At 46.0% G+C, this 22098-nt stretch overlaps 1 protein-coding gene across 1 annotated transcript in view; it reads left to right on the forward strand.

Annotated features, from left to right (window-relative positions):
• Positions 1-18035: 18035 nt before the first annotated feature.
• oatx (organic anion transporter X) overlaps positions 18036-22098 on the forward strand; it is a gene marked incomplete at both ends in the record, with an annotated part of 131603 nt that continues 127540 nt past the window's right edge. The window contains one exon of the mRNA XM_084336608.1: positions 18036-18062. Coding sequence (XP_084192734.1) covers positions 18036-18062 — 27 coding nt within the window. The remainder of the gene's footprint in view (positions 18063-22098) is intronic.

Consider the following 22098-nt stretch of genomic DNA (forward strand, 5'->3'; position numbering starts at 1 on the left):
GCAGGTGTTGCAGAGACATTGAGGGAAAACACTGAATTTAATTGTTTTTCCTCGCTGCACCCCTTCCAAAACATTTCAGTTTAAATAAGATATATTAAAAATATATATATTGATCAATTTAAATGTAATTAGATTACACTTACAGTATACTAATGACTATCATACTAAACATGTGCTTTGTGTTTGTACATGAAAGCACATAGAAAGTACCAACAATACAGGTTTGACTTTGGTCAGCTGACTATTTAAAAATAAATACCTGAGGATTTGAGCTAAAGCTAGCAATCTGTTTTCCATTTTTGAAAAGTTGATTCATAATGGTTTTTGAAGGCCTAATTGATTGCCTCATTGTATTGTGTTAAGTTCATGCAATTATCTAATGGCAAAGACCACGGTTGTAGACTAACAATAGCTGGATATGTGGAAGAAGTGTACAAATGTTTGATTGCAGTTCCACAATTTGGACAACTCATGTGAATTTGGTGTGAGGTCTCTATTATATATGACCTTTTGACCTTTTATTATAGTGCCGACATTAGGCCGATAGGTGTGATATTTGTGATGATGTATTGGCACCAATATCTATCATTGTGGCAAATGGCATGTCTCTCTATATTATGGCAAACACATATTTATTTTATTTATTTGGGGATAGACAGATGTCAGACTGACAGTCTGACAGACAGATACACAGATTTGGGCCTTTTCCCCGATGATCCCTGTATTTTGTATTTGGCCTGTGTAAACAAAAACTGTCAGCAGAATCGTACATAGTTTGAAACGTTTGTTTTGTTAGTGCATTTGTCTGCATGTTAGCCTAGCTTAGCACAATGAATGGAAGCGGACATGGCCGGTTAGCCTTCGGGAGAGGTGTTAGTTGGACAATGCCTAGGCTAACCATCCATGTCCGGTTCCATTAATTGTGCTAAGCTAGGCTAACGTGCAGCCAGATAGATTTCTACTTAATGCACAGAGAGGAAACTGGTATCTATCTTCTTGTCTCTCTCTGGAGAAGACGATAAGCTAATTTCCCCAAATGTTGGCGTGTTCTTTTAAGTCAAGCAATTACTTTCCAACACTATACACCATTGAGCATAGTGAGCATTGGGAAAAGTTACTTTGATCCGTCGATGATACGATGACCTCTTCAGTCTTCACTGTGGTATTTCACCATTCAGCTGCAGGATACTTCCTCATTTACCTACTAGACATTTAATATTATGCTTATGAATCTCTGGGTGACCTAAACCTAAGAGGTAATGACTCTTTCTGTTTTGTCGTAAAGTTGTAGTTTGTGAACAAACACTATCCCGTTTACTCCCCAAGTTGTTTCCCCCCCCCCAAAAGAGGCGTGGCCTGATCCCAGATCAGGGAGGATGACGTGATGCTGGTCTGATGGATGGATGGACCGACAGACTGACTTAGCCGTTTGGTCACAGCTAGAAACACTGGTACTGGACGTCCTTTAAGATAAGTCAGTGAACAAAGCCAGCTACTTTAGGGGACAGCTACAGACAGGGGACAGCTGTCATCTCACTGAACTCTGTACCAAGGTGACAGCACCCATCCACCCCCCTCTCCCTCTCTCTCTCTTTCTCTCTCTCCCATTCTCTCATACTCACCACCGTATAAACTCTGAACTCTGAACACTGCCTATCTACAGCGGCCTTCACTCTAATCATAACTATCTCAATGTATAGTATACCCATATGACACTGTATGATAGCCATGTATTGTACAATAATACAGTATATATACTTCTGTTTGAATATATCTGCATATATATCTGCATATATTCCTTTACATCGGCTACCTGTATACAGTATAGTATACTATATCTATATTTGTATATATCCCATATCTACTAGTTATACCACTGGCCAGTATGGCTTACTACCATAGTGTATTTATACCTGTATCATTGTACATAATAATACTGTATACACATCAGATTAGCATATTTAATCAGTAGCAAGGTGCTCTACAAAATAGACAGTAAAGGTGCTCTAGTTGATCACGCTGTCAGTGTGGACACTATCACAAGCTGCAGTTCAGCGAGGCAGCCATCATGCTGGCGGTATGGACACTATCACGCACTGCAGTTCAGCGAGGCAGCCATCATGCTGGCGGTGTGGACACTATCACGCACTGCAGTTCAGCCATCATACTGGCGGTCTGGACACTATCATGCACTGCAGTTCAGCCATCATACTGGCGGTCTGGACACTATCACACACTGCAGTTCAGCCATCATACTGGCGGTGTAGATACTATCACAAGCTGCAGTTCAGCGAGGCAGCCATCATGTTGGCGGTCTGGACACTATCACACACTGCAGTTCAGCCATCATGCTGGCGGTGTGGACACTATCACAAGCTGCAGTTCAGCGAGGCAGCCATCATGCTGGTGGTGTGGATACTATCACAAGCTGCAGTTCAGCGAGGCAGCCATCATGTTGGCGGTCTGGACACTATCACACACTGCAGTTCAGCCATCATGCTGGCGGTGTGGACACTATCACACACTGCAGTTAAGCCATCATACTGGCGGTATGGACACTATCACAAGCTGCAGTTCAGCGAGGCAGCCATCATGCTGGCGGTGTGGACACTATCACGCACTGCAGTTCAGCGAGGCAGCCATCATGCTGGCGGTGTGGACACTATCACGCACTGCAGTTCAGCCATCATGCTGGCGGTGTGGACACTATCACAAGCTGCAGTTCAGCCATCATGCTGGCGGTGTGGACACTATCACAAGCTGCAGTTCAGCCATCATGCTGGCGGTGTGGACACTATCTCGCACTGCAGTTCAGCAAGGCAGCCATCATGCTGGCGGTGTGGACACTATCACGCACTGCAGTTCAGCCATCATGCTGGCGGTGTGGACACTATCACAAGCTGCAGTTCAGCCATCATGCTGGCGGTGTGGACACTATCACAAGCTGCAGTTCAGCCATCATGCTGGCGGTGTGGACACTATCTCGCACTGCAGTTCAGCAAGGCAGCCATCATGCTGTCTGTATGGACACTATCACAAGCTGCAGTTCAGCAAGGCAGCCATCATGCTGGCTGTGTGGACACTATCACAAACTACAGTTCAGTGAGTAAACTGTAATTGGTCCAGTTTTGAGGGAGATCACTTCAGCCGGCAGCCGACTCACATGGGGCAAACGTGCGTCAAAGTACGTCCACTAGAAGAGATTATTTTTGCCACTGACAAGTTCGCTACTGAAACACACGGATACAAGGGGAGGGGATGTATTATATAAACGTATGCTTGTGCTATTACTGTTGTACACAGTTTTGGGGAAGCTACCCAGAGAGCCAAGTACAAGGAGTTGAACTAAAGCAAAACTACCCTCAAGAGAGATATACTTTAGTTAACTATAGTTACTACAACAAAGCTACCCTCAATAGAGATATAGTTTAGTTACCGGTAACTATAGTTACTACAACAAAGCTACCCTCAAGAGAGATATAGTTTAGTTAACTAAAGTTACTACAGCAAAGATACCCTCAAGAGAGATATAGTGTTAGGTTTTGTAGACAACCCCAACAGCACGACACAGACAGGTAGTTCAGAGTTAGCCAAAAACGACGGGCGTATTTATTTTCACAAAAAACAGAAATGTGCAACAAAACAGTAACTCCATTAGAGGGGAATGTCTTCTAGTCAAGTAGGGCTCTGCTGCACTGCCCACAGCAGGGTTGACTCTGCGGCTCTGCAGCCCTGTCCTTAGCAGAGTCAACTCTGCGGTTCTGTGGCTCTGCAGCGCTGTCCTTAGCAGAGTTTACTCTGCGGTTCTGCGGCTCTGCAGCGCTGTCCTTAGCAGAGTCTACTCTGCGGCTCTGCAGCCTTAGGTTATCCCAACTTGCGGGGAAAAGGAAACGGAGAATCTCATTAGTCCCAGAACGCAGAAAATACAGGGCAGAGTCCAGTAACCAAACAAATCTACACTTCTTCAGTGTTGTAGGAAACACACAAAAAACGGAACCAAGGCGGAGAGTCCAGGACAGAACGAGGATTGCAGTTCATGGAAAAATAGTCCTCCAAATGAACTCACCAAAAGCAAAGTCGAAGTGGGTAACGAGGCACGGGTCCACGGGTCCACGGAGGCAGAGAGAGAAACACAGCAGTAACTTCCAAGGGGCGCACTGGAGAAACAACAAGAGGGAACAGCAGTAGAGCTGGTGGTGACAAAACGACCCGACACAGAATGATCAGCAAACCGAGTATAAGAGTGCTCCCGCCGAGCTGATTGGAAACTCCTCTCAGGTGCGTGATGGTAATTGGCACTGAGAAGCGTGCAGTACTGGGCCAGCCCTCACACAAGGACGCGGGAAGGGGGGGTGCGGCAGGGGCTGCAGCACCCCCTGCTGGATGGGAGTGTAACTGCAACTGCAAGGTTGTTTTGGATTTTATTCCAAATTTGTAACCGAGGCTACTCATGTCACAGAGCGGAACGGCACTGCAGATTTACCCTACTCTTGGAATTCATTCAGATCGTCATAGGGGCGCTGTCTCGATAATGCAGTGTTATTAACAGCGTGTAGCCGACGCATGAACCGGTTGGGATTCGAATAGACGCGGCCTGGAAGCGTCAACACGGAACTGGAAATCCGTTGGAAAAAAAAAATAGACACAGCGGCTGCGCCCTGCCTGGGATAGTTAACTTTTGGGACACTGAATTCGCAGTAAAGGAATATATGAACAAGCCAGCAGAACTATCCGAGCCCCCGGGAGGGTGATCGAAGACCTTTTGCATGTCGGCACTCGGCGATCATGTATGCGGGGAACGAATTGCAGAGGGAGGGCGCAACAGCCAGGTGGGGTAAGCTGGGCTGTGATGTGTGCATCAGAACGGTTACATTGTTTGTCTGGCACGCTCAGAGCGCGGAGTTGGGCAGCGGTTTTGATTGAAAAGTTTGATTGAAAAGTTTATTAACAGATTGCAGAATGGGTACAGTACAGTACAGCTCAATACATACAATTGTTTTTTTATTATCCACTTTTTCTCCCATTTTTCTATATTTTCTCCCATCTCAATTTCGTATCATCCAATTCAACCCCCCCCTGTCACAAACGCTGTTTCTTGCCTCCCACAAGCCGGCTGCAATGTGGACTAAGTCATACATAGCACAAGTCCCCTCCGGTACTTGAGGTAACAGCAGTTGCATCTTTTCACCTGCGCAGCTCGATCTCTCAGTGGCGAGGAGTAACGCGTGGGAGGCTCACGCTGCCCTCGACACTTCCTGATTCTACTGCGCAGGCGCACCAACCGACCTGTAGGAGTCGCTGTCCACAACGCCCGATCCCCACCCATCAGTTTCCCACCCCCTAATACGGCCAATGTGTATTAGTACGGACGACCAGCTAAACTGAAAGCAAATGTGGAGCGCTGGGCTCGAACAGGCGAGCCCAGCGTCTCCAGATTTCGTGGTGAGCGCCTTGCCCACTACGCCACGTAGCCGCCCAATACATACAATTGTTAAGGGGATGCAGACCAGAGAAAGACTTTCGTCTTGTTTACATCAGGGTCCCCCATTTTCAATTCATCATAGTATCCTCTAGTGAACGAGAGTGTTGGTTATGACGTGACAGACAGTGGAGCTGTTTGCAGATAGCGAGCATTTTGACGTGTTGACGTTTGGCGATGTCTCGCAGACAATACAACTACAAGTATAATTATATAATATATATATTTTATAAAAAAACGAAATTATATAAAAAAAATGTATTATTATTATTATCGATATCTCAGCACCCCCACTCCCCGCGGACTTCTCGCGTCCCTGCCCTCACATATAGTTTAGTTAACTAAGTTACTACAGCAAAGCTACCCTCAAGAGAGGTATAGTTTTGTTAACTATAGTTACTACAACAAAGCTACCCTCAAGAGAGATATATAGTTTAGTTAACTAAAGTTACTACAGCAAAGTTACCAGTTAGGGGCTGAAACCCTAAAACAGCACAAAATAAATAAACAGTGAAGTATCTAGGCTGCATGTTAGATGGTAGTCTAGATGGGGAGGCTATGGCCTCCCAAGTACTGGGCAAAGTCAATGCCCGCACCAGGTACCTAGCTAGGAAAGCCAACCTCCTTGGCAGAGGTACTGTAGTCTCAGGCTACTAGCAAATAGCCTAGTACTCTGCACTTTGATTATGGTAGTGTGTCTTGGTTTGAGGGCCTGACAGAGACCATAAAAAATAAGCTGGTATGGGTGGTAATGGGTCTTGGCCCCCGCACCCACATAGGGAGGAGTCACTTCCAGGAGCTAAACTGGCTTCCTGTGGAGGCCAGAGTTACTCAGCTCAGACTCAACGTAGTGCACAATATTATCAACCAAAGGTCCCCTAGATACTTTCAAAACTACTTCACCCCGGTCAGTGAATCCCACAACCACAGAACTAGTATATAGAGCAGGGGTCGGCAACCCTAGGCACGCGTGCCACCATTGGCACGCAGGAGCATTTTGATTGGCACGCAGCACCCATTGACATTTTGTAAGTCGACTCTTTTGCACACCCCTATGACATGTCAAATCACCTCTTGAACAGCCATTGGCTACACTTTTTTTATTTAGTTTGATTGAGGTGTGTGGGGCCTCCCGCTTGCATTTCCCTTTGTAAGTGCCGCGGTTGCGTTCTGCATAGTTGTAGATGTCATGATGGCAACCGTGCTAGCTAAGAAAGCTAAGGTAAATGAGCTTTATGTGTGCTTTATGTTTGGAAAATGTTCTTAATGAGGTTATGGCTACGGTGGCAACGATTGTTAACTGCTCGAGGAAATACAAAACTTGCATGTCCCGCTCTACTCCGCGGTTAGGTGGCTACGCTGTGGAACAGTTTGTCGGCTGCTTTGATAAAGAAAGGCCAAGACTACCCGGCCAGAACTCGAGGACGAGAAGTGAAGTGGGTTGTGAAACTGATGTTTCTCACGGATATTACGCGACACGTCAACAAGCTCAATCTCCGACTGCAAGGTGCAGGGCAGACTGTTTTGGACATGTTTCGGAGTTCATAAGACGATTTGGGGACAAAGCAAAACAGGGATCACATCACACTTTATTTTCCTACAGATGGGTTTGCATGTGAACATGAACTTGAATGTGCATATATAGATCATACGCGCATATATGTGGCATGTTCATGCATGCGCACATGTATGCACTTACCTGGGATTGATGTGTTTTTAGAGACTGAGAAACAACCTTATTTTATTGGAGATCTGTCCATAAAGACTCTAACTCTCTCTAGGTGCCTGTGCTTTGTGTGTGTGTGTGTGTGTGTGTGTGTGTGTGTGTGTGTGTGTGTGTGTGTGTGTGTGTGTGTGTGTGTGTGTGTGTGTGTGTGTGTGTGTGTGTGTGTGTGTGTGTGTGTGTGTGTGTGTGTGTGTGTGTGTGTGTGTGTGTGTGTGTGTGTGTGTGTGTGTGGGTGTGTGTGTGTGTGTGTGTTTGAGGGTGTGCGTATATGGAAGTGTCGGGCTAGGGGAGCCGTCCACCTTGTATGTATGTGGTGCTGAACTTCCTCCTCCTTCCTTCTGCTTGTTATTCGTCAGGTCTTCACTATAGGCGTTCGGAGATAATGCGGCCGGTTCCTGTTCTGGACCACCACTAAGCTCCATTTTTCTTATTCTCTCGTTCCTTTGCCCTCGGCATAGTATCCTAGTACTACTCTTTGTGTTCTTTACTATTAAAGTCGAACCTGTTTAAGAGTATACCATCTCCGTCTCTATGATTGCCTACAACAATTGGAACTCATCTACCTCCATCCTGACACTACCCTCAAGAGAGGTATAGTTTAGATATAGAAGTTACTAAGTAATTCAAACTAAATAAAATAAAAAATGCAATGACATCTGCAATGATTCGATTAGATTCAAATGTATTGTCATCATACAGCACCAGTACAATATAACGAAAATAAGTTTGCATCTAACCAGAGTGAAAAGGTAACGGTAAAGTGCATTAACAATATACAATCTAGAAGTGTTACAGTATTAATATGTACTGTGTTACAGGTATAAATACACTATGGTAAGCTATACTGGCCAGTGGTATAACTAGTAAGAGTAGATATACAGGTATAGATATAGTTTATCCCGGTATGTAAACAGGTATATTCAGACAGATGTGGATATGGAGATATATACACAGTATATACAGTATTATTGTACATGGCTATCATACAGTGTTGGTGTACACAGTGGGTAGACTATAGTTTGAGGTAGGTAGTTATGATTACAATGTAAGGGAGTTGTAGGCAGTGAAGGCAGCAGATGGGTATAAATTGAGTATAGGCAACTGAGTTCAGAGTTCCTACAGTATGGGCAATGCAACGCACAATTATAACCTATAGGCTAAGACTAAATAAAGTGACATAACACTCAATTGAAAGTGGGGGGGTGATGTCATCCATTTTTATGGTAGCCTCCACCCAAAATTGTAGTTCCAGTAGTTATCCTACAAGCTAGCCTAGCTCAGCACAAATTTATGGAAGTGGATACGGACCAGCTAGCCTAGCTTTTGGCTAAAAACACCTCTCCCAGAGTTTTAAGCTAGTGGTCCATACCGTCCATATCCACTTCCATTCATTTCGGCTAAGCTAGGCTAGCTTGCAGCCGGATAGCTTTCTAGTGAACGCACAGAGAGGAAATTGGTATCTTATCTTCTTATCTGACTCTTATTTCACATAATATGTGGAGTGTTCCTTTAAACTACTACTGTAACTAGACAAGTTGTGAAAGTGTGGGTGACACCTGTGCACCATCGACCAAGGGAGGCGGATCTCCCTACCGAATCCAACGACCCCTCTCGCAATTCTCTGCGACAAACGGTTCAAAAGATACAAAAAAGGGGCGGGAGTTAAGAAAAGGGGGCGGGCCAAAGGGGAAAAAAGAAACGCGGATCTCCCCGCCGAGTCCAACGACCCCTAGCAAGTCTCTATGACAGTTCATGGGATATGAAAGGGAGCATGGACATGGCTTCAGGGTGGGGGCGTGGCTTCTGAAACTGGCGTGGTTAATCTAGACCAATGAATGTAGAAGTCTGTATTGAGTTTATTGACACCTCCCATATCAAATCTTAACACATTGACCGCCAATAACGTTGTACGACTGGTTTGCTGGTCATGCGAATTCCGCCAAGCCAAGGCGTATTTGAGTTCATATTTCATTTTTTGGCCATGGTATTCATAATTCCGCCACCCAGCCTCTGCTGAGACAGTGGGACTCTGCACAACCGTGCAACGTCAAATAAGTGGGATCTTTTTCCTCCAGTCTCATCGGCGAACGGTAAGAGGACAGTAACGTTACTTTCAGCTTGATTGTTTATTCTTTTCAATGCAAACCGCTCTGATCAATATATCACCCATACTACATAAAGCATTTACTGACGATCACAGAATTATAAACGACCCCCCCCCCCCCCCCCCCACTTTCATCCGTGCATGATGAGTCATAACGTTTAGGATCGTATTCAGTTGAATTTTTTAATATAGTGTGTATCGCGAATAAACTGCAATCGATCATCTATATTATGCGTTTAGGCCTAACTAGCGTTCTAGGAATTACTGCAAAAAACGCTAAAAACATACTTATATTCTAGACGGTATTTTCGTATGAATCTATGAATGAAAAGGTATAACGTTCCTACATCCTGAACGATAGCTAATCGATGTTGAATGGGCCATAGTAATGTAAATTTAGCAATACAATTTAAAAAGTTATAGCCCTGCAAAGAAGGTGAACATCTCCATAGGCTTAGACTGGTGGCAGTGATCATACATTGATGGATAGAAGCGTGGCAGTCAATGTGTTAATGGACACACATCCATCTTCAATGCATTTCAATGAGGCGGTGCTTCACGCATTTAGAGTACAACAAAAGCAAAACTATAAGATATGAAGCTTAGATATGTTGATATGAGTACTAGAGGCAGATGATAATGGAAAATGGTGCTTTACAATTTTGTTCCTCACATTCACCCATTTACTCACACACCGACGGCGGAGGGAACCATGCCAGGTGCCACCCTTTTCATAGGAAGCAATTAGGGGTTGTGTCTTGCTCAAGGACACTTCGACACGCTGCCCAGGAGGAGCGGGTATTGAACCGGCAACCTTCCCATAACCAGACGACCTCTCTACCTCCTGAGCCACTGAAGGTTTATATACAGCACAGAGAGCGTGACTGTAAAACAGTCAATGAAAGTGTCAATATCATCAAAATGAAAAGTCCTGACACCATTGTATATGAACAAGATAGTCAAATGGCTTTGTCATGTTTTCATTATGACAGTTCACTATGTAAGTGTTTTCCAAAGCAAAAAAGTCAGTTCTGTATCGTTAGTGGCTTAGCTTGGCATCGCTACTGCACTATCTCGCGTACGTGCACGCGTACTGAATAAACCACAAATGTACCTCTAATACCAGTATTAGTCTGACCACACCCCTCATCAGCTAACCTTCATAAGCAGGTGTGTGGTCACCTGCTCTCCTCCTTCTCGCTTTCACCACAAGGAAGAGGTGCCTCGGTAGATCCCCACACTTGACACCATGATGGAAGAAATTGGATTAGGAACAGCTTGGGAAACAAGGATACGTTGACATCATATCTTTATTTTCTCTCTCACTATTTTCGAGAAAATACGGCGATATTGTCTTCGTACTGGAGTGTCTAGAAGATGATGATCATTCTACAAACCCTCCACCGGTTTTCGTATTGGGAGCACGCCGCTGCATGCTTCTCAACTGCAGTTCCTTGCTGTGTTTGTTGGGGTGAAACCTGTCAGGCCACAGCTGAACTGTCGGACATGCCGCTGTTGTGAGGAGCGGTGCGTTCCAGGTTGGGTGAGTAGTGTTTGCTGGCGGGCTCCACTTGTCTGTTAGTGCTATGGGGGCTACTTGACAAAGTTTATGGAAACCGGCCCCAGGCTAGGGTCCTTTGTTTAGCCGTCTAGGCGACAGAAGGCCTTGGTCTGGCGACCATTATAGTTTTAACTAGTGGGCCGCGACCATTGACACTGGTGATCCCTGTGTGTTCTGGACGAGTGGATTCTCTCTGTCACCGTGTTAAGACCCCATCTTTCATATCCAAATGAGAGTATTCCTTCACGAGGGGATATGTGCATGTAATGTGCGATAGCGGCAGATTCATGTTCAAAGTCAGCTATACAGGCCAGTTGGTACTGTGCTGATTCCGCCGGACGTGGTAATGTCACCGTTGTGAAGCGGTGTTGACGTCTTGTTTTCTCTTTTCTCTTAAAAAGTGAGGAGGGTTCAGAACGGCGGCCTGTCTGGGTGAGTGTTATGTCATTGTTTACATGTTCATAGCTTACGGTTAGCCGGTCGGTGGCCTGGCGCGGGGTAGCTTTGCTTCTCGCGCGCCGCCGGGAGCTCGCTCCTGATCGCGTGCGTCGTTAGATCGGCGTCTCGCGAGCGGAAGCAATAGCACCCGAACGGTTGGAGCAGCCGTTAGCTTGATGCTATTCTGTTGAACGTGCTTTGATTTTAACATGTTTTACACTCTTGACCACGACGTCATCCTTGACAGGGGATGTTCGTCGACCCTGCCTGAGCCTAGACGGGGATTGCGTCAACAAAGAGGACTGTAGCGACTGGTGGAGCGGCGACGCTGCCCGGATCGAACAACACAGGACGGCTGTGTTCTACGGTGTCTTGTGACTGCACTTCACTGATCTGCGTTCCGGGTAGGTACGGGGTTGGCCAGACCTCATAACACGTCTTCTGGTTTTACCTTGCTAAATGTATTGTGAATAACGGTGTTTTTTCCCAAAACGTGTGTTGTTGCAGTGCATTTGGGATACGTTGCGGGTTGTGTGTGAGCTGTTTTTGTCACTGGCAGTTAGCTTCTCCGTGCAGATCGTGATGTATTGATCTGGTTGTTGTGTGAGAAACATCATGGTGTTTATGTGTACCGTGTACTCACTACTAAGGCAACTAACCTATGAAGCTATGCTTGGTGACGAGTGAGTAAAAGAATGTTCTTTCTCAGACTGTAATGACAATGAACAGTGAGTTCACACATTAACAGGTTTTCCTGTTTTAACTGGCCGTATTGAGGGTAAAATAGGAGGATTGTGTTTCCCCCCCCGGTTCCCTGGGGACTTTATCACCTCCTATCAGACATGTTGTGCATTAATTGTGTCTTTTGTGTGGTAGGGATACGATGTAACTCTCAGCTTGGTTGCTGAGGTTGTGCTAAATCTGCTGGAGAAACTTATTTCCTAAAGGGAAATTGGTTTGGTTGCTGTCATGTGTGCTTAGCAAGGCCTGTGGTCGATACTAATCAAGAATGATGTATTCTCTCATTGTGAAAAAAACGGCGTTCCTCTGTTGAGTGTTTTTGCCATTTTTTGTAGGTGATGATGGGTTGTGTGTGTCATGTGACCTACGACTGGGTTGTACTGGCCACAGAAGCACATGTGTATGTTGGACCGGGGTTCTTAGAGCCCTCTCTATTCTGTGTTTTTCCTTAGTAAAAATCAGATAGCAGGTTAGCTCGTGCGCTGTGTGGAGCTGTGAAACGCTTCATAGAGCTGACTATGACTGTGTCATATTCTCTTTTTGTCGTTACGTCGTATCATGGGTGTGGGGTCGTAAAGGGGTGAACTGGTAACCTTTCCTCTCCCCATTGTTCTGTCGGTCAGGGGTACACCCCCTGTCCTTCAAGGTTCCCGTCACGTGGCGGTTCGGCACGTTACGGGGGGGGGGGGGGGGGGGGGGGAGGGAGTTCCTGGTCCCACGGCCTGGTATATTGGGCGTGTGCACCGCAGGAATTCCCCCGCCATAGAGTACGTCACCGTGCGCGTCTCTGTTGGTAGGACTTCCGTGTGCTGTTCAGGTCCATGTGATGGATCTGTTTTCAGGGGGGGTGGTCAGGGCTCCTCCTCACCAAGCGCCTACTCAGGCCTTCTGTGAGTTCGGACTCCTTCTTCCATGTGAGGAAGCCTCCATCAGAGTACAGAGCCTTCCTCCTCAGATTGTCAAAGTGAGTGGACCCTCTAGAAGGGTCCTTTTCTATTGTATGTATATTCGATTCAATTCGTTTATTGAGTGTGTATGGGTTCGGTGCCTCTTCCCCGGAGGCCCTAAAACCAGTTTTTTACATGGCTCAAGGTGCAATATATTCTTTTCAATCTGTACAGCTCGCGTGGGAAGTCTCTCTGGGGATCCCCGTCTCTTTCCTATGGGAGGGTGGTGGGATGTAAAAATGTGAACATTTTTTACCCCGGCTGTGTAGACTGGGATACATACTGTTGATGCTTCCTTCTTTCTATTCCAGAAGTGTTGGAGTTAGGGAGTGTCACACCCCTCTTGTCGTTCCCCTGGGCGCCTTGGGGATTCAATGACAGGTCTAAATAGCCTGTTCATTGATGGGGGTGTGTCCCGACGCACGTATAGTGCTAGCTCGCTGTAAACAGGCGATTGACTGGCACGCCTTGGTTGCTTGTGGTTGAAACAGCGTTTTTATAAAGCAACTGAGATGGGGGTTTTTCCTCTTCCGGCGACCACATCCCATGACCTGGGTGGGTTGTCGACGGATTCTCGTTCATGTCTGGGGGATGATGACGGGATGGATCTGAACATATGTAGTGGGGTCTCACGCCCTTGGGGTGGGCCACCAGGCGCGGTTCGTCCGAACGTCTGGGTGGCGCCTTCTTTTCATGTTAAGATCAACACGCATATCTGCCCTTCTCCTGGAGTAGGCATGTCGGCGTGGTTAGGGCACGGGACTGGTTCTGGTCACGCTGGTCCAGATCAGTTGAACCCGTTGTCCGCCGGGGATGCAGATCTGCTGTTCTGGTACCCTGAGGGACTTGGGCTTTTTTCAGGGGGAAAAATGCCAGGTCGGTCTGGGTGTCACAGGGTTAAGCGCTATGGAGACCCTGGTTGGGTATGTTTTTACTCAGCACTGTCGTCATGGCTTACAGCCATGCCATTCTGTACGCGCTCGATCTCGTCGGATCTCGGCCGCTACACAGGTTGGTCCTGGTTAGTACTTGGTTGGGAGACCGCCGGGGAATACCAGGTACGGTGTGCTTAGGGGCTGGTTCTCCATTATTTTTCGCTCCTCTCTCACGCATGGCGAAGAGGGGCCTGTGGGGGTGGTTTTTTGACCTCCTCTGGTGACCCTGTGCTTCCCGTACCGCCAGGCCCGGTCCGAAGTGATGTTTGCGACCCGTAGGCCTGGGTTAACCCTTTTTGGAAACTGAAACACTTGTACTGCGGTATAGCCGGTGTATACCCGCAGGTGTGTTTTGGAGTTTTTTCTTGAGGGGTTATAGGAACAACCACCGCATTGGGTAACACCGAGGTGGTTGATTCCCTGGTGTGTTGGAGCAGTGTCAACTCCCGGGTTCACCGTTTGAGGGTGCCCCTGCACGTTCATGACGTCTGCCAATCGTGTCAGCCTTCTCTGCCTCGACCCCTCTGGGTGGGGGTTGTTAAATGGAGGCTTGGTCATGCAACACCGCCAGCTTACGCTCCTTCCGCCGGGGCGGCTGTGTTCAGCTGTCCCCTCTGGCGCCTGTCTCGTCCGCAGTCTCCAGGCTAGGGTTAACAGCCTGTTGCCTGGTTTTTCCCCGGTGCGCTGCCTGCTTCCATTGGTTAACCTTTTTGTGTGCTTACGGCCATGCTGACTGCCTATTCTGCAGGGTCAGTGTGCCAGGCGGTGTGCTATTGGGGGGACGGGGCCCGCTCGGCTTACGGCCATACCGACCTGAACACGCCCGATCTCGTCCGATCTCGGAAGCTGGGCAGGTTCTGGCCTGGTTGGTTCCGCCTGGGAATACCAGGTGCAGTAACTGAGGGGCCTTTGTCCGAATACGCTGGCGATGTGGGGGGCGGGGCACTACGTGCCCACCTGGTGGGGTCTTGATGCTGGCATCATGGACTTCTCCGGGCCCCCATTCTAGGGAGTCCAGTCCTTTTGGTGGGTCTGGGTCTTCCTTCGTGCTCCGCTGCTACGGCCTTGCCACGGGGTTGGGTTTGCCCTTGACCCCGTGATTCTGGGGGCAGTAACGAGGTTGTTCCTCCGTTCGTTCCCGGGTGGCATGCGGGTTGTGCGTGTGTGTAGTCGTGGGGTCGAGCCACGGTCTGCTCACCCTGTGCGTTGAGTTGCTTGAGTGCCTCTTCGCACGGTCGGGTCCGTCGCCCTCCCGTGACGTCCCTAATAGGGGGGCTACCCTCCATTAGGGGGGGTCGGGGGGGCTCGGCCCTCCCTGTTCTGATGGTTTTGGGGGGCTGTCAGCGGGGTGTATTTGTCAGCCAAGTGGCTCCGCTTGGCCTCCCTTGTGCAGTAGCGATGCCAAGCTAAGCCACTAACGATACAGAACGTTAGGTTATGACTATAACCAAGTTCTGTTAGTTAGGGGCGATGCTTGGCATCGGACGGCCGCTGCAGCCCTTGTCCTCACCTTGTGGTGAAAGCTTGGGAAGGAGGAGAGCAGGTGACCACACACCTGCTTATGAAGGTAAGCTGATGAGGGGTGTGGTCAGACTAATACTGGTATTAGAGGTACATTTGTGGTTTATTCAGTACGCGTGCACGTACGCGAGATAGTGCAGTAGCGATGCCAAGCATCGCCCCTAACTAACAGAACTTGGTTATAGTCATAACCTAACGATCTTGGTGACACTAATTGAAAATGCTCAAGACAGCACTTTGCACAGCCATTTGAAAGTTACACATTACTGTATTTAGTGAGGTAAATGAGTACAAGACACTGAATGTAACTGTAATGTACAGTAAACATGAGATATACTGCTTTAACCCATTATTACTGTAGTGTATAACAGTGCTTCCCACTTGTAAAATGCTGCAGTACAGTACCATACTGTAAATATGGCAAATATTTACTGTAACACTACTTTACACTACAATACAGTAAATATGTGCTGCAATAAAGCTGTAACTCTAAATGTAAAATGTAAAAAGTGACATGTTCTTGTCCCACTGTAAGCTTCATGTATGACACAATGGCAGTAGTGCAGTGCAGCTTGTTTAGTGCTGAATTACTGTCCAATATACACACCTGTTCTCCTGACGAAATGTTTGAATACAGTAATTGAATTTACAGTGGTTCTCCCAACATTTGGCTGCAGCCTTCAACCAGCCTCAGCCGTTGTGAGGCCGTGATTGACAACATGGTCCACAATTCGAATTGAATACCCATTTACATAGTACATAAAATGTATGTACTTGGCCTCTTCTTCCTCTTCTCCTTTTTTGTCCCCTTCCCCTTCCTCCCTGCATCGTCGCCCCTCTTCCACGATGCTGACCTTCCATTTCTGTGTCACAGTATTGTCGAAAGACTATGTCCTGCTCGGTTCATATATGTTTGCCAATTGAGGGTTCATGGGATTCAACTCTGAGTGACTGTGGCGAAGTGGCTTATCATTGGTTACAACTAATGTTTCACACACTCCTCCTCATCAGTGAAAGCTGAGGTTCACCCGAGAGATTTGGGAGACATTTTCAGGAAAATATTATAAAGAAATTTATAAGATTGGCTTGACAGATTTTGACAACTAGTTCAACATGTATGTATGTAATGACTCAAGAAATGAGGACATGACATAAGCAAATGATAATGTTATAAAACAGCAGATAATTGTATGAAAGCAATGATGCATGTCCAAAAGCATTTGCAATTTGTTGGAAGGAATGAGAAACTGCTATATGATGTGCAGTTGTGCACAAATGACTAAATGTTGTGGAGGTTGAACTGTTATGATCATTTTTATTCTGATCGGAGAAATGCACCAAATCAATTGAGAAAACCCGAGGGGGGGGGGCAGAGGAACAGAACATTGTCAACATTAACTCAACCGATGTCAACCGGCAAATGACAACCATTAACAAGCGAAACAAATAATTATCCACTGTCAGGGTGATCATTAACAACATCTTTCGAGTCGCCGTCGACTTGAATACTCTGTAGCAACAGGTGCTATATGGAGGGGTGGACTTTATCCTCCACATAAGTTGATGCGGAGTTTCGCTGAAGTGCGCATTCGGTTATTTCCGTTCGCCTTTTCCCATGCGCAGTTCCAAATACCAGTGCTTTCTGGAGAGCATACTCCCTTCACTGCTCCATCCATTCAAGTCCAGATGCTGCGACAGGACTTTTCTTATTGGTAGGTGCGCTATAGAAACATAGATTTAAACAAACAAAACGTATTGTTGGGTTTTACTCTGGCTTTAGGGGGAATCCTGTTGTTAGGTTATGTGGATGAATTGAAGGTTAAACTGTATAGTTCGCGCTTACTGCATGTTTAAACCAGTAGCAGAGTCTCTCTTTTTGTATTTTCTTCAGGAGTTATATATTTATATATAAAACAGACATTGCACCGCTTTGAGACAGACGATAGGCAAGCTTTGGATATAGGCCTATACCGATTTCTGCACAATAATACTTGGATCATTGGTGGTCCCCCATCCCAAGAGCAAAGACTGCCTATTTCTGATCCAAGTAGCCCAGGCTGCTGTTTTTCGAAGTCTTTCTTCGGAATATTCAGAATTAGACCAAAATTCGATCGTATTTATTCCCCCGCCCGTTTTATAATAGCTATTTTTGGTATTTTATTTTATTCCCTTTGGAGTACAAGAAGTAGGTATAAAGTAGACCAATACAAAGATCCCCCCCCCATCCATTTTCTTTCATTCTAAAAGATTCAAATGGATTCCTGTGGACTTTTGGATAAAAATAAAATCAAATGAATGTGTAATGTAGGTGGCAGCATTAAACAATTCTAATAGGATTATTCAGTTTTATGTTGGATTTATATAGGTCTAAAAGTGCTAAATTAAATACCCTAAACAACGTAATGCATGAGATGAGACGGATTAGTCTTTCAGACAGAAGTCCTATTTTGAGTTAATATTTTCAAGAGGTTAAAACAACACGCATGTGCGCGCACACACACACACACACACGCACAAAGTCAGGTGCCAATCTTTGATGCTGAAAGGCGCCACAGGCCTCAACAGGCGAGGAGAAGCCAAAAGATGGGCTTTGCTGACCTTCTAGAACAGGTGAGTAATCGTAATATACTATAGAACTGAACTGAATATAGAACTCAGAGGTGATGATGTCTCAGTCGCAGGGTAGTTCTTCCAGAATTACTTCTACTTTGCTTTCAGTATATATGCTAGCTAGATGATTTATTGTTTGTAGCAAGGCTTTGTTAACGTGTATACTTAGGAACACCACTTAGTCTGTAAGGTCCCCCAATACCTAGTAGCCAAGAGTAAAGACCCTAACCCATATCAAAACAGCAGTCAAAGTGTATTTTCAGCACTATGCTTTTACTGATGTTTTTGAAATGTTCCGAAAATAAGAATTTAACGGAATAATGCAAATTCTATTTCTCTTTTATCGTAAAAACGCCAGGAAATGACTCAATGTTAGCATGGTGTTATTCACTGCCAAAGATGCAAATACAAATTTGAATTTATATTCTCCTTTGTTTCACAATATTTCTGACACTGGTAATACATTCCCTGAGGTCCATAGATATAGAAGAACATACTAATTGACCTTGTAGAAGTGGAGCAATCTTCCATTTACAGCTTAAGGATATAGGTTCACTATACAGACCGTATTCAAATGTTTCCAGTCACATATTACAGCTTCACTGGTAAGCTTTAGTATTGAGAAAATCCACTGTAGCTTGTCAGCATGGCTTAAACACAGTCCAATGGGGCAAGCATTTAGGCATTCTCACAGTTTAAACACAGTATAAACAAACATGTCATTTAAAGTTCATAATATATTTAACATAATGTTCTACTGGAAAAAAACGTTTAATTTTTTTACTTCATTTTGCACTTCCACAATTTCCCCCCCTCTTGGCTCCATCCATTACACTCAGGGACGTGCACAGATTTTTTTTGTGCTTAACCAAAAATAGAGGGCACCTCAAAGGTGCAGGCACTAAATTATTTTTGTGTTTTACTGTGCAGTCTGGCACATGTTACTTTATGTTTATATTAGATCCTTTTATACCGTGGGAAGGGGGGAACGCAATTTCATTTTTCTGTATGTCTTGCACATGAAGGAAAATGACAATAAAGTTGACTTTGACTTGACGTTGACGTTGAATAGAAGGCATAATTGCTTGAATAAAACTTTCAAATTCCCTTCCCTCCAAAAATTACTGAAAAAGGCTCTTGAAAAATATTGGGAAATTTGTCCTTCCTTTGTTACTTCCTTTCCTTCCTTTGTTACAGCTACTATTACTTTTTGTTACTAGCTACTAGTTACTCTGTGTTACTAACTACTAGTTACTCTTTGTTTCTAGCTACATAGTTACTCTTTGTTTCAAGCTACTAGTTATTCTTTGTTACTAGCTACTAGTTACTCTTTGTCAAAATATAGCAAGAGACCAGGGGGGAGGGAGTGTAGAGGGCATCGCCTGGGACTCCAGGGGGGAGGGAGTGTAGAGGGACTGAGACTCGGAGCGCAAGAGACCAGGGGGGAGGGAGTGTAGAGGGCATCACCTGGGACTCCAGGGGGGAGGGAGTGTAGAGGGACTGAGACTCCAGGGGCGAGGGAGTATAGAGGGACTGGGACTCCAGGGGCGAGGGAGTATAGAGGGACTGGGACTCGGAGCAGCAGGAGACCAGGGGGAGGGAGTGTAGAGGGACTGGGACTCCAGGGGGGAGGGAGTGTAGATGGACTGGGACTCCAGGGGCGAGGGAGTATAGAGGGACTGGGACTCGGAGCAGCAGGAGACCAGGGGGAGGGAGTGTAGAGGGACTGGGACTCGGAGCAGCAGGAGACCAGGGGGAGGGAGTGTAGAGGGACTGGGACTCCAGGGGGGAGGGAGTGTAGATGGACTGGGACTCCAGGGGCGAGGGAGTATAGAGGGACTGGGACTCGGAGCAGCAGGAGACCAGGGGGAGGGAGTGTAGAGGGACTGGGACTCGGAGCAGCAGGAGACCAGGGGGAGGGAGTGTAGAGGGACTGGGACTCCAGGGGGAGGGAGTGTAGAGGGACTGGGACTCCAGGGGGGAGGGAGTGTAGAGGGACTGGGACTCCAGGGGGGAGGGAGTGTAGATGGACTTGGACTCCAGGGGCGAGGGAGTGTAGAGGGACTGGGACTCGGAGCAGCAGGAGACCAGGGGGAGGGAGTGTACCAATCTCCCAACTTGATATTTTGATTCAATCAATATATCTGTTTGGCAGAGCGGGCTGAGCAGGCGTAACAGGAATGTATTTATTTATGGAAAGAAATATAACAATAATAATTATTTCAAAAGAGCACTTTCTCTCTAGGAGGCAACACGGCAGATGCTCAAGCACCCTTTGAGGTCTATGTACAGTATTTGAGGTTTATGTATGTACAGTAGGCACATGGCCTACATTCCTTTTCTCAACACTAAAGCTGTTAGTGAGGTTGTGCTGCACAATTATAAATTATGGGAAAAAACATTGTATTAAGATAATGGACATAACACTTTCAGCTCCAGCCATTACCCTTATCCCTGTTGTAGCTAATGCGCCAGCTTTCCATAGCCTATTTTCACTGTGCATCACTATGTTTGGAGAGCTATATCTATATTCTATATTATAGCTATGGAGACAATACTATGGTCATTTGACAGTCACTTTCTCCCGTCAAACAAAAAAAAAGAGAAAAAACGTTCATGTATATGTTCGCACGTTATCCCGTGGTGAATATTGTATAGTTTAGGAGTGATCGGGGCTAATTCCTGAAAAGTTGAGTTATAGGGCGCTATGTGAATTTGACTAAAGTCGTTGGCGTTTCTCGCCTGGACACGCTACTATTTCCAAATCAAATGTATATAATAGGTATTATGTTTTATCAAGCGTTTTTTGAGGCTCTGATCGTCATCAATGGCATTAGTTTTTAACACCACACACGCTGATCAGCTGGATCGATATGAAATCATTGTAGGCATGGGAGGAAACTAACTTTTTGGCTTACCAGCCAACTGGCGAGTATCTGATTTTTTTTACCAGCCAAACAGATTTTTTACCAGACAAAAAAAATCGCTAATTGTGATAATTACTTCTTTGTATGTCAAGCCGCGTCAATGTTGTGTATGCATCTGGGTAGGCACACTGTGCCTTTAAGACAGCACGGTGGTCTTACGACAGTGCTGTGAAGTACCGTCAAGTGTTGTGGTAACGTCAGTTGGGTTGGTGTGCTGTTGTGCACAGTGCACTGGTTGAGCTAGCCCCTTTCGTGACTGCGATGTGCAAGCCAGGGGCTTTTGAGCATGAAATAAAATGTCTAACCTTACGTCGTAGTCCGGTGCTTTTTTGGAAACATTATAGTCATAACAGATACACCTAGCTGGCTGCTTTGAGCACACAGGGCTAACGTTAGCTAGCAAGCAGCTATAGCTAAAACGCTAACTAGAAGCTAACCACTGTATACAGTTCCAGTAGACTAACATTACACCTCTGTGATTTAAATGTGTCCTTAGTAACTTATACTCGAGGGTTGTACTAGGGTTGGATGCAGTTCCCCGTTGGTCAGTCTGTCTGTTTTCCATCTTCTGCTGTGTTTAACGTTATCTGTTTGCGAGTGCTCCTGATGGCTAGCCTAGTACCGCGGGACTTTTATTATTATATGTCCGCGGGTTGGCCAGTACTGCGCAAACGTTTATTAAACATTATATGTCCGCGGGTGGTCTTGTGCAGTGCTCTCGTGGCACTGTCAACTAAAGCGAACACTCAGAAGACGTGCAGAATGTTTTATTTTTTTGTATACTCGCCAGCAGGGGAGGAAACTAACTTTTTGGCTTACCAGCCAACTGGCGGGTATCTGATTTTTTTTACCAGCCAAACGTAAAAAATACTAGCATTTGGCCAGTAAAGTGGCCTAATTTCCTCCCCTGATTGTAGGATCAAGGTGGAATTGACATCAGATAGTCCTTACCTTTGATCAGGGTTATTCCAAAAAGAATATTCCAATTGTCTGATCGCGATTTCCAGTATTGGTGTCCATCGGGTCCCCGACATAATCCGGCACAACACATGCATAGAGTGTCCTGGACGCGTTCCAATGTGATCGGGTGAACCACTAGGCTTGCCTGG

Source organism: Notolepis coatsorum (genome assembly GCF_963971535.1).
Source record: "Notolepis coatsorum genome assembly, chromosome: 19".
NCBI classification, from domain to species: Eukaryota; Metazoa; Chordata; class Actinopteri; order Aulopiformes; family Paralepididae; genus Notolepis; species Notolepis coatsorum.